General features: G+C 51.0%; 1 protein-coding gene across 1 annotated transcript in view; it reads right to left on the reverse strand.

Moving 5' to 3' along the window:
* Positions 1-6,032: 6,032 nt before the first annotated feature.
* The window catches only part of ASPM (abnormal spindle microtubule assembly), a 66,989-nt gene continuing 57,521 nt past the window's right edge, over positions 6,033-15,500 (reverse strand). The window contains exons 26-28 of the mRNA XM_030573612.1: positions 7,613-7,789; positions 6,414-6,586; positions 6,033-6,334 (exon numbers count right to left, since the gene is read on the reverse strand). Coding sequence (XP_030429472.1) covers positions 6,229-6,334; positions 6,414-6,586; positions 7,613-7,789 — 456 coding nt within the window. The 3' untranslated portion in view covers positions 6,033-6,228. The remainder of the gene's footprint in view (positions 6,335-6,413; positions 6,587-7,612; positions 7,790-15,500) is intronic.

Below are 15,500 nucleotides of genomic sequence, written 5' to 3' on the forward strand. Positions count from 1 at the left end.
TCCACCCAGGTGCTATAATTATCGCAGCTAAGCAAGGCTTGTTGCTTTGCTACCCAGAGGTGCCGGGCCCCTGCAGAGTACACCTTGCATTCGCCAAGGCTCTTTCCGCTTCGGGGCTGGCGCCCGCTGGCCATGATATCAGGATCGTGGTCCTGAGCATAAAATCCGCGCATATGGGGTGACACGGATGCGTGCCCGGACGGCCATGGAGGTACTAAAAGAGGGCACGGGCCGAGTCCCTGACTCACTCGGACCTTGCCCAACTCGGCACCGGGGACCGGCATCGGGAGGCGTATTGGTACCTGGAACGAGATCCAGACCCGCAACCAGAACGGTGTCGGGAGGTCGACCAAGATCTCGAGGCTCGGAGAAGAGCTACAGGAGTCAAGGTACCTGCCCCGGTGCCAGATGTCGGAACGGTGCCGAAGCGGGTCGGCGAACGGGATACCGACCGGTGCAGTGAGTGTGACCAGTACCGAGGAAAACAGTACCGGGACTGCCAGTGGTGTCCGGCGTGCCGACAGGACTTGGAGCGTCTGCGGGACCGTGATCATAGACGGTGCCGCTCTGCTGTACTGACAGGGGACAGTCCCTTGAAGAGACTGTATTACCCGTACCGGCGGTGCCCGGGTCAGGCAGCACTGACTCCGTCATGGCCCTGAGAGCCCTCGCTGTTGGTAACATCTCCGGCGCGCAGGGAACAGCAGGCTCAACCACAGTGCGTACTGGGGAGCTGTCAGGCACCGGATTCGACGGCCCTCGTGGGGCCGGGATCCATGGTACCGAGGTCATCAGAGCTTCGGTAGGTGCCGGTGCCGGGAGAACCGAGTTAGATAAGCCGTCTGGCTGGGGTGCCGTCAGCACTGAAGCAGCGGGAGTAATACGCTCAACCACGGCGCGTGCCGGGGAGCCGTCGGGCACCGGATTCTACGGCCCTTGCGGGACCGGGATCGACGGTGCCGAAGCAGGTGTCGGTGCCGGGCGATCCGACTTAGACTAGTCCTCTGGCCGCGGTGCCGTGGGCACGGAAGCAGCCGGAGAAGTAGCTCGACCACGGCGCGTGCCGGGGAGCCGTCAGGCACCGGATACTATGGCCCTTGCGGGACCGGGATCGACGGTGCCGACGTCATCGGTGCCGCAGCAGGTGTCGGTGCCGGGCGATCCGACGTAGACGAGCTCTCTGGCTGCGGTGCCGTTGGCACGGAAGCAGCCGGAGCAATACGCTCAACCACGGCGCGTGCCGGGGAGTCGTCAGGCACCGGATTCTACGGCCCGTGTGGGACCGGGATCGACGGTGCCGACGCCATCGGTGCCGCAGCAGATGTCGGTGCCGGGCGATCCGACGTAGACGAGCCCTCAGGCTGCGGTGCCGTTGGCACGGAAGCAGCCGGAGCAAAACGCTCAACCACGGCGCGTGCCGGGGAGTCGTCAGGCACCGGATTCTACGGCCCGTGTGGGACCGGGATCGACGGTGCCGACGCCATCGGTGCCGCAGCAGGTGTCGGTGCCGGGCGATCCGACGTAGACGAGCCCTCTGGCTGCGGTGCCGCTGGCACGGAAGCAGCAGGAGCAATACGCTCAACCACGGCGCGTGCCGGGGAGCCGTCAGGCACCGGATTCCACGGCCCGTGTGGGACCGGGATCGACGGTGCCGACGCCATCGGTGCCGCAGCAGGCGTCGGTGCCGGGCGATCCGACGTAGACGAGCCCTCTGGCTGCGGTGCCGCTGGCACGGAAGCAGCAGGAGCAATACGCTCAACCACGGCGCGTGCCGGGGAGCCGTCAGGCACCGGATTCTACGGCCCTTATGGGACCGGGATCGACGGTGACGACGTCATCGGTGCCGTAGTAGGTGTCGGCGCCGGGCGATCCGACTAGACGAGCTCTCTGGCTGCGGTGCCGCTGGCACGGAAGCAGCAGGAGCAATACGCTCAACCACGGCGCGTGCCGGGGAGCCGTCAGGCACCGGATTCTACGGCCCTCGTGGGACCGGGATCGACGGTGCCGACGTCGTCGGCGCCGGGCGAGCCATCTTAGACGAGCCGTCTAGCTGTGGTGCAGCTGGCACAGAAGCAGCAGGAGCAGTAAGCTCTACCACGGCGCGCGCCGGGGAGCTGCCAGGCACCGGATTCCCTGGTCCTGGGGGACTGGAATCGACGGAGCCGAAGTCATCGGTGCCTCTGCAGGCCGGATAACGCAACTGAGGCGAGCTCTCTGGCTGCGATGCAGGTGGCACGGAAGTAGCGGGAGCAGGGGGCTCAACCACGGCGCGTGCCGGGGAGCCGCCAGGCACCAGCAGGAATCGTAGACTCTCTCGACCTCGGAAGAAGGGAACGGTGCCGAGTCGACATCGGTGCCGGCGACGGTCGGTGCCGGAAGGCCTTGGTGGTACCGGCGGGGTCCGGTGCCGAGGAGGCGCTTCTGCCCGCCGCTTGAACATCGCTCCGCGCCCAAGGTGGAGGGGCAAGTGAAAGCCCCGCACCTTTTTGTTCTCGGCTTAAAAGCCTTGCAAATGGGGCACTTATCTGTCAAGTGTGATTCTTCAAACAGGAGTCATGTAGATCTCTCTTCGGCCGCGGCTTCTGGTAAGCCGGGCCCCTTTTGAAAATCCGGTGAGCCATGCATGGCTCCGGCACTGGGCTCATGGAAGGGGCTACTTCCTGAACCCCGCTAACTAAACTAACCATGTTAGCAAGGAAAACACGTATAACCATACAAATATATATATATAAAAGTGTTATAACTGCATAATTATATACGAGAAAACGAGTAGCTAGGGAAGTGGAGGTCAGCTAAGCCGCGCTCCACTGTTCCAACGACCGACACGGGCGGTAAGAAGGAACTGAGGAGCGGGTGGGCCGGCAGGAGTATATATGGAGCGCCATGGTGGCGCCACTCTAGGGGGCGACCTGCCGGCCCACTGAGTTGCTAGGGTAAAAGTTTTCCGACGAATGTGCACGCGCGGCGCGTACCCCTAACTGGAATGGATATGAGCAATCACTCGAAGAAGAATTATCAGTTCCTACAGTCATCTCTGCCCTAGATGATTTGCAAACTTCTTTTGATGTTGTGTAAATTCCAGAACAATGTAGGCATTATTGCCAGCATTACAACCTCCACACTTCCAGTCATTTTCTTTTTTTATGTAAGGACATCAAATGATTTTATTAGGCCTCTGTATATGCAGAAATATAAACCAGATCTCAATTGATGGACATATGAGGTACAAACCACTGGCTAGATCCCCAGAACTGTGTTGATTTGCCCAAGGATCTTGCCATAACTCTATAGTGCCCCAGAGCTACAACATATTTGACAGTTATATTTGTATCGTTTACAAACATATGTACCATACACAAGGACAGACTGCATATTGAGAAAGCCTTTGGGGGCACAAAGCCCAGAGCTTATGTTTTTTATATACCTCTGGTGCCTTATATAAGTGTACTAAAAATACAGTGCATGATCTGAGGATGCAACTTAAGAGTTGAGTTCTGTGTAACTATAAAACAGGAAGTATAGAAGGAGATTTTCTTTACCGTTGTTACAGCAGCCTTCTGCAATTTGGAAGACAGGATTTAACAAACATGGCCAAATGAAGAAATGGTAGATCTATATTGAACACTTTCTGGTTTCCCCTACACTTTCAAGTATAGTGGCTTGAAGTTGGTAAAGTTGTGTGGAGACTGGGTAACTCTGGGAAATGTTGACATTTGGGTTTTTAACGAGTTAGAGCAGAGGTTCTCAAACTGGGGGGGCTGGCTCCTGGGGGGCATGGAATACATACCTGGGTTGGGGAGGGGATGTACTGTGCACATTTTACCCACAGCAATGAATACCTAGAAAAGCCGATTCCTCCAGACCTTCCAGGTCCTCAGATGGTGCTGTGCATTTGACTCTACATGGCACTGTGTATTTTGACAGATTTCTGTCATATCATGCACAGCATTACACAAAGTCATTGCCATCTGTATGTTAGTCTGTTTGCTATGACTCAGTGTGTACATTGCAAGCATGAACCACAATCACGATTTTGCTTTTGCTCTTCTCACAATGGATCCTTGGCTCATTCATGCAACAAGAAAAAAAAGTGAAAAACAAAGCTGAAACTGATTCAACTGTGCCGCCACCACATATATTGGTATATGTACTTGTGTGGCGGGGTGTATGTGTGTAAATTACTATAGACACAAAGAAGGGGGGAAATTATCAAATAAGTTTGAGAATCACTGAGTTACAGTAATAGAGTTTAAGGCCAGAAGGGACCATCAGATCATCTAGTCTGACCTCTTGTATTTCACAGGCTGCCAACACCACCCAGCACTCGAAACCTAGCAACCAAAATTAGACCCAAATATTACAGCCCACAGAAGTCATTTTTCACAGGGAGAGGCTAGGAGGATGCACCAATACCATAGGCCCCTGCAATGGCAGGGAAATGACAGATATACTCACATAATCCTTGCAAGAGTCCAACATGCACATACCGCAGAATGCAAAAACCCACTAAGATTACAACAAATTTGACCTGGGGGGGGGGGGGAATTTCTTCCCAACGTACATCTCAAAGTTTCTGCATCTGACCATCTTCTGTCTCCTCTCCTCCTCAGGTCACTTCTTGTGCTAACTCAGTAGCTTGTCTCTTCCCAGACCCAATTCCTAGGAGGCCCCCAACCCCGAAACTATCACTGAAACCCCACTTTAGCTATTCTGTTCCAATATTTGCTAGTGACTGGTGTTTAAACCTAGCCAAACTAGGGCAGTACTGCCCTCCTGTTAAGGGATACTCAGAAAGCACTGAGTTATGCCACACACCTGCAGCAAGTCACTCACAAATCAAGACCACTTTCAAAACACAAAATCATTCTTCTCTCAGGGCACACAAACACCAAAACTCCACTGTTAGCTGCTTGTTTTGGCAAGACTAACCCCATATAAGATCATAGAAGACATGAATGGGTTATTTGCTAGCATCTAATAGTCTTAGACATATAACAGGAATCATCTAGCAGACATTGTCTTTAAAAAGGTCACTAAAAATTGTAGTGAAAGCATTGGGCACATTTTCAAACTGATTACTTCTTAGAAGTTTTAAGATTTGTAATTAGGGGTTTGGAGACTAGAAAACTTTGAGAGCTTGACCTTCAGAACTTTGTTTAAAAACCTACCCAGTGGATTGCATGCGTCTGGAGCACAGGCGTTTGAAGTTCAACTTTGCCTGATGATTCAGGGACCAGAAAGGCATAGTCTTCCTTTGGTTTTCACTTTATTATGCATGTAAGTCTTCTTTATCACTTAAGAGAGAGTGTTTTGGACCTTGTCAATAAGACCATCTAAATAACTGGTTTCAGAAAGCCAGCCCTCAACAGAATGATTCTGAGGAAGAAAATTTCTCCATCCTCTAAAGAGACTCCCTATGCAGTTTGTGTTTGTTTCTGTTTAATTCTTTCTGTGCTGTTCCTTAGACTTGTTTCAGAAAGATGTGGGTAAGAAGCAGGAAAGAAGAAGAAGAAACATTTAAGGGAGATGCTATGGAGGGCTACATCCATGTTCACTGCTGGTTGAACAGAAAGTGTCCTGGCCCCTGTCAGTAACTGAAGTCCCAGGAAAAACATGTCTAAATGGAGATAAGGATTGTGAGATTTATGTATATAACCTCTCACTCCCCTGTACTATTATCCTTATTTTATAGACAGGGAACTGAAGCAAAGATTAAGTGATTTGCCCAGGTATTTGTAATGGAATGAAAATTGAAATGTGGGTCTCCCACAGCCCAAGGGAGTCCTCTAATCACTGGACTATCCTTCCTCTCATGTATACCATCTCCGCAGGCTGACTTGCACACTAAATAGTTGCTCCTCATTGCCAAATGAACATTCAAAACACATTCAGCCTTTGTGAGAAGCTGCATGTTAAATTGCTGCCTTGGTTTTTTTTTTTTTAATAAGATTACAGCTGCACAGCAACAGTATATTTGAAATAGTAAAGCAAGAAAAACACCCAAGAGCTTCAAAGCAGTTCAGTATTTTATTGTACAATTGCTTTAGGCATTAGTACAAAGTAGCATAAAAAAACCCACCCATACAAAATAAAATGCCTAATTTTAGAGTAAATTTGCATCTTTAAGTAATCACTTTTGACACTAATTTGTTTTCGCTCTTAAAAGCATTTATCCATTTTGAATACACACAAATATACATACACATTTTCAAAGATAGTATCTACATTTTAGTGGTAGGCAGAACCAAGTGTATCCATTACCATTCGAATAGCTTGCAGAGGATCTACAATTTCTTGCATATTATCTTTCCTTAAAACCCAGTCTGGTTTAATTCTGAAAAAAAAGAATTGCTTGAAATTAGACAACAGTATATTTTCACACGAAAAAAAGCAGGTTAATTTAAAATTCTTACCGTGAAACTACTTTTGTTCGTACAGGAGTTACTGGAACAAAGAAACTCCCACTCATGGATGTGTGCATCTTGTGCTTGGAAAGAGTTCTTTCAGCATCCATTTTATGTTTACGAGCTGTAAGTTTATATAAGCTATGAATACGAGAAGCAGCTCTAGATGTGCTTCGGATATCCTAAGAAATGCAAATTTCACATAATCAATACTCAAAAGGCAATTTAATAGTAATAATGCAAAACTACTCAGTTTGCTCAATAGTCTACATTTTCACAGAACATGCAGCACCTCTCTCCATGAACACATACTGAAATTTATTTGAACAAATAGATTTTTTAATTTCAGTTGGCATTTCAACATCCTGATGGCATTAGACATTTGAACTATCAGTGACACTGGAAGATACACAAGTAGCTTTATGACCAGATATTTCCAACTAAACTATATCCAGAAAGGAATTTTATGCCTTGGAGGCAGTTTTGTCTAATGATGGTTCCAAAGATACAACAAATATTAACTAATTCATTTACAGCTGCACCAGTGGAAGTGCTAGATTAGACAAGGCCACAGATGGATACCAGCAATATTACCACTGAGCATCACAGAGCTGTTCTGAAGAGGTTTAAAATGTGGATAAACAGCTGGTGGCTATTTATATTTGGAGTCTTACTTACACTAACACTTCCAATGTTGCTACCACCAATGGAGCTACACTGCTGGAAATCATTTTAGAAATACAGCTAGTGTACACACAGTTTATTAGTCAGCCACAAAACAATGGTGCATGCTAAGATCAAGTCTCACAAACCAACTGTATGGTAAGTAGAATTTGAGAACATTGTAAGTCTTACTGGATTGGAATGGAGAGCAAGGGCAAAGACAATATTTACAAAGTGTCATCAAGAAAAAGAAAGTACAAGTGGATTATCAGAAAGAACGGCATGTGAGCCCTGGGTAATTGTCAATGTTTTTAAATATTAAAAAAAAGGGTGGAAAGATCCAGTTGTGCAACTCAAAGATCATGCACCAACTCAAGATGAAATACACACCATATTACAATATTACAGCAACAAGTACTATTGTAGCTGTGGTGGACACTGCTATAGTCAGATGCATATACTTCAACAGGCAGTCTGAATAATTCAATAGCGATCAGCTGGAAGAAGTCATAAGAAACTACGAAAAATGAAGTACTAAAACTTACAGAAGCTCTCTTTGAATCCTTTAAAAGAATGGCCAACAAACAACATGTTTTTGTGAAAATGCTTCCACCTTTCTCTGAAGTTTTGTCACCAGCCTTTTCTCTGTACATCTGCAGTAAGTCCAGTAATGTATCTATAGAATTTTCCACTTCATAAACTGCCTGAGTAGTTCTTTCATACTTAAAAGGAAGACAGAAAAGCTGATGTAAACATATCTCAAATATAGCCCTATCAAGCACTAAGAAAATAAAAACTACTCTCATTCAGGCCAACCAGGTGATATTTTTATTATATGGATTGCAGTTCAGATAAAAACAATTCATTTCTGGGCATTAAGCTACAGCGCCAATTTTTCTAAAAAAATTTTCTAGAAACTGGGACAGCAGAGGTATCTATTGTGCTCTCAGATTACTTCGACAATTACAATGCAATTCAGTTGTCTAACCAAAAAGGTTTTATCGTTTTAAAATCATGTAAGCCTACAAAAATATTAAAAATCAGTTTGACTGATTAAAATATACTATTTTTGTAATGAAAATACTTAGGAAAATGTATTAGACTTGAATGCTAAACACTTTACTGGTTTCAGCATATCACATAGGAATTTGTTTCATAGATCTATACATTTGTATTATATTAGTACAAGTTAGTATATCTAAAATTCGCTGGTTTTGCAAACATTTCTATCCAAAAACTAGATCTGTAAATAGAACCAACACATCTCCAACCCAAAGTTGTGCTGAGTTAGCTTTAAATAAAAGATGGTTACTCACCTTTGAAACGGTTGTTCTTTGAGATGTGTTGCTCATATCCATTCCAATTAGGTGTGCGCGCGCAGCGTGCAAGTTCGTCGGAAGATTTTTACCCTAGCAACACTCGGTGGGTCAGCTGGGTCGCCCCCTGGAGTGGCGCCGTTATGGCACTGGATATATACCCCTGTCGAACCAACGGCCCTTTAGTTCCTTCTTGCCGGTTACTCCGACAGAGGGGAAGGAGGGTGGGTTTGGAATGGATATGAGCAACACATCTCGAAGAACAACAGTTACAAAGGTGAGTAACCTTCTTTTCTTCTTCGAGTGCTTGCTCATATCGATTCTAATTAGGTGATTCCCAAGCATTACCTAGGTGGTGGGGTTGGATTGAGATGTTGCAGAATGCAAAACTGCTGAGCCAAATGCTGCATCATCTCTGGACTGTTGAACCAATGCGTAATGTGAAGCAAAGGTGTGAATCGATAACCAGGTAGCTGCCCGACATATTTCCTTGAGGGGAACATGGGGCAGGAAGGCAGCAGATGAAGCTTGAGCCCGAGTAGAATGGGTGGTGAGGTGGCTAGCCAGAACGTGAGCCAAATCATAGCATGTACGGATGCAGGATGTTACTCACGATGAAATTCGTTGGGATGAGACTGGTAGGCCTTTCATCTGGTCTGCACACCTACAAAGAGCTGAGGTGACCTTCTGAAGGGTTTTGTTCTCTCAACATAAAAGGCGAGAGCACTGCGAACGTCTAGTGTGTGCAGCTGTTGTTCCCGACGCGATGGGTACGGCTTCGGGAAAAAGATTGGGAGGAAGATGTCTTGATTGACATGAAAGGCAGACACCACCTTTGGGAGGAAGGAGAGGTGTGGTTGCAGCTGTACCTTGTCCTTACGGAATACCATATACGGGGGGGGGGGGTCCGCTGTCAAAGCTCGAAGCTCAGATACTCGTCTTGCCCAAGTAATAGTGACGAGGAAGGCTGTCTTCCAGGAAAGGTACAGCAGCGAGCAGGTGGCCAGTGGTTCGAAAGGAGCACCCATAAGCTTGGCTAGCACTAGGTTGAGATCCCAGGTAGGGGTCGGGCGTGACTTGAGGGTACAAAATGTTGCAATCCCTTGAGAAACCTTGAAACTATGGAGTGAGAGAAGATTGATCGGCCATTTTCCCCTGGGTGGAAGGCAGAGATGGCTGCCAGATGCACCTTTATGGAACAGACCGCTAGGCCCTGTTCTTTCAGGGACCAGAGGTAGTCCAGGACAGTAGGAACGGACACCTGCCTGGGGACTGAGTTACGCTGAGCGCACCAGCAGGAGAAACGCTTCCACTTGGCCAGATATGTCATCCTAGTGGAAGGCTTCGTACTGCCCAGCAGCACCTGTTTGACCGAGGCAGAGCAATGCAACTCACTGGCTCAACAAGGCAGCAACCATGCTGTGAGGTGAAGAGAGACTGCAGGTCCGGATGGTGAAGGCTGCCAAAGTCCTGTGTTATGAGATCTGGCCAGAGTACCAGGGGAATCGGGTCTGCCACTGAGAGGTCGAACAACATGGTGTACCAGTGCTGCCTTGGCCAGGCTGGAGCAATCAGGATCAAGTGGGCGCTGTCCCTGCGGAGCTTGAGTAAGACTCTGTGGATGAGCGGAGATGGTGGGAAGGCATAGAGTAGGTGCCACTTCCACAGGATCAGGAATGTGTCTGAGAGGGAGCCCGGGGAGCGTCCCTGGAAGGAGCAGAACACTTGGCATTTCCGGTTCTCTCGGGAGGAAAAGAGGTCTATGTGGGGAAACCTCCACTTCCAGAAAACAGAATGGATGACGTCCAGACGAATCGACCACTCATGAGACAGGAAGGATCTGCTGAGGTGACACGCCAGAGCATTCTGGACTCCTGGGAGAAAAGACGCTACCAAATCGATCGAGTGGGCTATGCAAAAGTCCCAGAGGTGGACAGCTTCTTGACAAAGGAGGGAAGAGTGTGCTCTGCCCTGCTTGTTTATGTAAAGCATGGCCGTTGCGTTGTCCGTGAACACTGATACACAACAGCCTTGGAGATGATCTCGAAACACCTGGCATGCTAGACAGACTGCTCTCAGCTCCCGCACATTGATGTACAAGGCCAGCTCTTGAGGCGACCAGAGGCCTTGAGTGCGAAGGCCTTTGAGGTGGGCAACCCAACCCAGAGATGATGCGTCCGTGGTTAGGGCCATTGAGGGTTGCGGTGGGTGGAATGGCATCCCTGCACAGACTAGAGTGGGGTTTAGCCACCAGGTTAGGGAGCCCAGAACCTTCCAGGGAATAGTGAGCACCGAGTCCAGGCTGTCTCTGCGTGGTTGGTATATTGAAGCAAGCCAGGTTTGAAAGAGACAGAGGTGTAGCCTCGCGTGCTTGGTCTCAAAGGTGTAGGAGGCCATGTGACCTGCTAGACTGAGGCAGATGCGCACCGACGTTGTCAGGGAAGGTTTGAAGACCTCGAATAATTGAAGTCGTTGCTTGAAAACGCAACTGCGGGAGGCAGGCTCTGGCCAGATTGGAGTCCAGAACCGCTCCTATGAAGTCTATTTTCTGCGTTGGTGCCAGAGTAGACTTCTCTGTGTTGATCATCAGGCCTAGGCTCCCGAAGAGGTCTTTGACGATGCGCAGGTGCTGCAACACTTGTAACCGGGAAGTCCCTCGAATGAGCCAATCGTCGACATACAGGTAGACATGTACCCGACGACGCCGGAGGGAGGCAGCAACTACAGCCATGCATTTTGTGAACACACGCGAAGCTGTAGAAAGGCCAAACAGAAGTACAGTGAACTGAAAGTGTTGACTGTTGACCACAAAACGGAGGTACCGTCTGTGTGGTGGGTAAATTGCGACGTGGAAATAAGGGTCCTTCATATCAAGGGCGGCATACCAGTCTCCCGGATCCAGGGACGGGATAATGGTCCCCAGGGTTACCATGCGAAACTTCAGCTTTATCATGAATTTGTTGAGTTCTCACAGGTCTAGGATCAGTCGTAGACCTCCTTTTGCCTTGGGGATTAGGAAGTAGAGGGAATAAAACCCCTTGCCCCTCATGTCTTTTGGCACCTCCTCTATGGCTCCCACGGCTAGGAGCGACTGGCCCTCTTGTAAGAGGAATTGCTTGTGAGAGGGGACCCTGAACAGGACTGGGGAGGGAGGGTGGGAAGGCAAGGTTGAAACAAACTGGAGGTAGTATCCCACTTCTAACCACTTGTGCGCAGGACCCAACGATAAGACGGTTACTCACCTTTGTAACTGTTGTTCTTCGAGATGTGTTGCTCACATCCATTCCAGTTAGGTGTGCGCGCCGCGCATGCACGTTCGTCGGAAACTTTTTACCCTAGCAACTCCAGTGGGCCGGCAGGTCGCCCCCTGGAGTGGCGCCGCCATGGCGCCCAATATATATCCCTGCCGGCCCGCCCGCTCCTCAGTTCCTTCTTGCCAGCTACTCCGACAGTGGGGAAGGAGGGCGGGTGTGGAATGGATGTGAGCAACACATCTCGAAGAACAACAGTTACAAAGGTGAGTAACCGTCTTTTCTTCTTCGAGTGATTGCTCACATCCATTCCAGTTAGGTGACTCCCAAGCCATACCTAGGCGGTGGGGTCGGAGTGAGAAGTCGCGGCACGGAGCACTGCAGTTCCGAAGGCCGCATCCTCCCTCGACTGCTGGACCAGGGCGTAGTGGGAAGCAAAGGTGTGGACCGATGACCAGGTCGCTGCCCGACAGATTTCCTGGATGGGCACACGGGCGAGGAAAGCCAGCGACGACGCCTGCGCCCTGTTAGAATGCGCAGTCACACGGCCCGTAGGGACATGGGTCAAGTCATAACAGGTCCTGATACAGGACGTAACCCAAGAGGATACCCTCTGGGAGGAGATAGGAAGCCCTTTCATACGATCTGCTACCGCCACGAAAAGCTGGGGGGATTTTCGGAAGGGTTTGGTCCTCTCTATGTAGAACGCGAGAGCCCTACGGACATCCAGCGAGTGGAGCTGCTGCTCCCTGCCTGAGGAGTGAGGTTTTGGGAAAAAAACCGGAAGGAAAATCTCTTGGTTGACGTGGAAGGCTGAGACCACCTTGGGCAGAAAAGCAGGGTGTGGTCTCAGCTGCACCTTGTCTTTGTGGAAGACCGTATATGGGGGGTCTACCACAAGAGCTCGGAGTTCCGACACCCGTCTAGCTGAGGTGATAGCTACTAGAAAGGCAGTCTTCCAAGAGAGGTAGAGCAGGGAGCAAGTAGCTAACGGCTCAAAGGGGGGCCCCATGAGCCGGGACAACACCAGGTTAAGATCCCAGGTCGGAGCAGGGGGACGGACGTTAGGGAATAAACGTTCCAGCCCTTTAAGGAATCTCGACACCGTCGGGTGAGAAAAAACGGAGCGACCGTCCGCACCCGGGTGAAAGGTGGAGATAGCTGCTAGGTGGACTCGCAACGACGATAAGGCCAGACCTTGCCCTTTGAGGGACCAAACATAGTCTAAGATTTCGGTTACCGAAACTTCCATAGGGCGGAGATTTCTCTCTACGCACCAACAGGAGAAGCGTTTCCATTTCGCCGAATATGTGGCTCTTGTGGACGGTTTCCTGCTGCTCAAGAGCACCTCCTTCACAGGCGTGGAGCAGCGCAGCTCGGAACCAGTCAGCCACGCAGGAGCCACGCCGCTAGGTGCAGCGACTGCAGGTCTGGGTGACAGAGGGTCCCGTGGTCCTGGGTAATCAGGTCCGGATGAAGGGGCAGGGGAACTGGGTCGGCTACGGCCAAGTCCAGCAGCATGGTGTACCAGTGCTGCCTGGGCCATGCCGGGGCCACCATGATCACTAGAGCCCTGTCTCTGCGCACCTTCAGGAGGACCTTGTGGACCAGGGGGAACGGGGAAAACGCATAGTACAGGTGGGTCGACCACTGGATGAGGAAGGCATCCGCTATCGACCCCGGCTCCCTGCCCTGAAAGGAGCAGAACGCTTGGCACTTCCTGTTCCCCTTGGACGCGAAGAGGTCCACCCGGGGATAACCCCACCTCCGGAAAATGGAGAGAGCGACGTCCGGGCGAAGGGACCACTCGTGTGACAGGAAGGATCTGCTCAATCGATCCGCCAGCGTGTTCCGTACTCCAGGGAGGAAAGAAGCCCTGAGGTGAATGGAGTGGGCTACGCAAAAGTCCCAGAGTCGTATCGCCTCGAGGCACAGGGAGGAGGACCTGGTGCCGCCCTGCTTGTTGATATAGTACATGGTCATCGTGTTGTCCGTGAACACGGCGACACAACGACCCTGAAGCTGATGACAGAACGCTTGACAAGCAAGGCGGACCGCTCTCAACTCCCGCATGTTGATGTGTAGCCCCACCTCCTCCTGAGACCACAGGCCCTGTGTCCGCAGGGTCCCTAGGTGGGCCCCCCAGCCTAGATCTGAGGCATCCGTTGTCAGGGATACCGAGGGCTGAGAGGGGTGGAAGGGAAGACCCGCACATAATACGGACTGGTCTAGCCACCAGCCGAGAGAATCTAAGACCTTCTGGGGGATTGTGACTAACATGTCTAACGGTTGCCTTGCCGGCCTGTAATGACTGATAAGCCACAACTGGAGAGGCCTCATGCGGAGCCGTGCGTAGTCGGTTACAAAGGTGCAAGCCGCCATGTGGCCCAACAGGGTTAGACATGTCCTCACTGACGTCAATGGGGCTGACCGCAAACGTTGAACGATCGCCACCATGGTCTGGAACCGTTGCAGAGGCAGCGAGGCCCTGCCCACAGTGGCGTCCAGGACGGCCCCGATAAATTCCACCTTCTGAGTGGGCCTCAGGGTGGACTTGTCTGTGTTTATAAAGAGGCCCAGACTTGCAAACATGCCGGTGATCACGCGGACATGGCTGTTGACTTGTTCTTCCGACGTGCCCCGAATCAACCAGTCGTCCAGATAAGGGAACACATGGACACGGTTGCGCCGAAGATGCGCCACGACAACTGCCATGCATTTTGTAAACACCCTCGGGGCTGTGGACAGGCCAAATGGGAGGACTGCAAATTGATAATGAAGAGCCCCCACAACGAAGCGGAGGAAGCGTCTGTGGCGCGGCCAAATGGCAATGTGGAAATACGCGTCCTGCATGTCGAGGGCGGCGTACCAGTCTCCCGGATCCAGGGATGGAATAATGGTCCCCAGGGATACCATGCGGAACTTCAACTTCACGAGGTATTTGTTGAGCTCTCGCAGGTCGAGGATAGGCCTGAGGCCCCCCTTGGCCTTGGGGATCAGAAAGTAGCGGGAATAAAACCCCTTGCCTTTCTCGCTTTCCGGAACCGCCTCTATAGCTCCTTTGCTGAGGAGCGTCTGCACCTCCTGCCGAAGGAATTGCTCGTGAGAGGGGTCCCTGAAGAGGGACGAGGAAGGAGGGCGGGAAGGAAGAAATGAAACAAACTGCAGGCGGTATCCTGTCTGCACCATGCTTAAGACCCAGCGGTCCGATGTTATTTGGGACCACGCCGGGAGGAAAAACGAAAGGCGGTTGGAAAACGGGGGGGAAGGATCCATAGGGGAAACTGTTACTGCGCCCTCGGGCGCACCTTCAAAATGAAGGCTTAGGTCCAGGCGGGGGTTTTGAGGAGCCTTGGTTCTGCCCCCCTTGGTTCCCCGAGTGCCTGCGCCTTCCGTTCCTGCCGCGGCGCCTGTAAAGGTCCTGCCGCTGGCGGAACTGGGAAAACGGCCTGCGTTGTTGTTGTTGCTGCGACCTAAAGGGTCTACGCTGCGTCACGGGGGTGTGCATCCCGAGGGACCGCATAATGACCCGGTTGTCTTTCAGACTCTTGAGTCTGGGGTCTGTCTTGTCAGAGAACAAGCCCTGGCCTTCAAAAGGAAGGTCCTGTATAGTATGCTGGAGCTCCGGCGGAAGGCCGGAAACCTGCAGCCAGGAGATGCGACGCATCGTAACTCCTGACGCGAGGGTACGGGCAGCTGAGTCCGCAGCGTCCAAGGAGGCTTGCAAGGCCGTGCGTGCGACCTTCTTGCCTTCGTCCAAGATGGCCGCAAGCTCTTGGCGAGCATCCTGTGGCAGCAGCTCCTTAAATTTGTCCACTGCCACCCAGGAATTAAAGGCATATCTGCTCAGCAGGGCCTGCTGGTTG

This window comes from Gopherus evgoodei, chromosome 8 (assembly GCF_007399415.2).
Source record: "Gopherus evgoodei ecotype Sinaloan lineage chromosome 8, rGopEvg1_v1.p, whole genome shotgun sequence".
In the NCBI taxonomy this organism is placed as follows: Eukaryota; Metazoa; Chordata; order Testudines; family Testudinidae; genus Gopherus; species Gopherus evgoodei.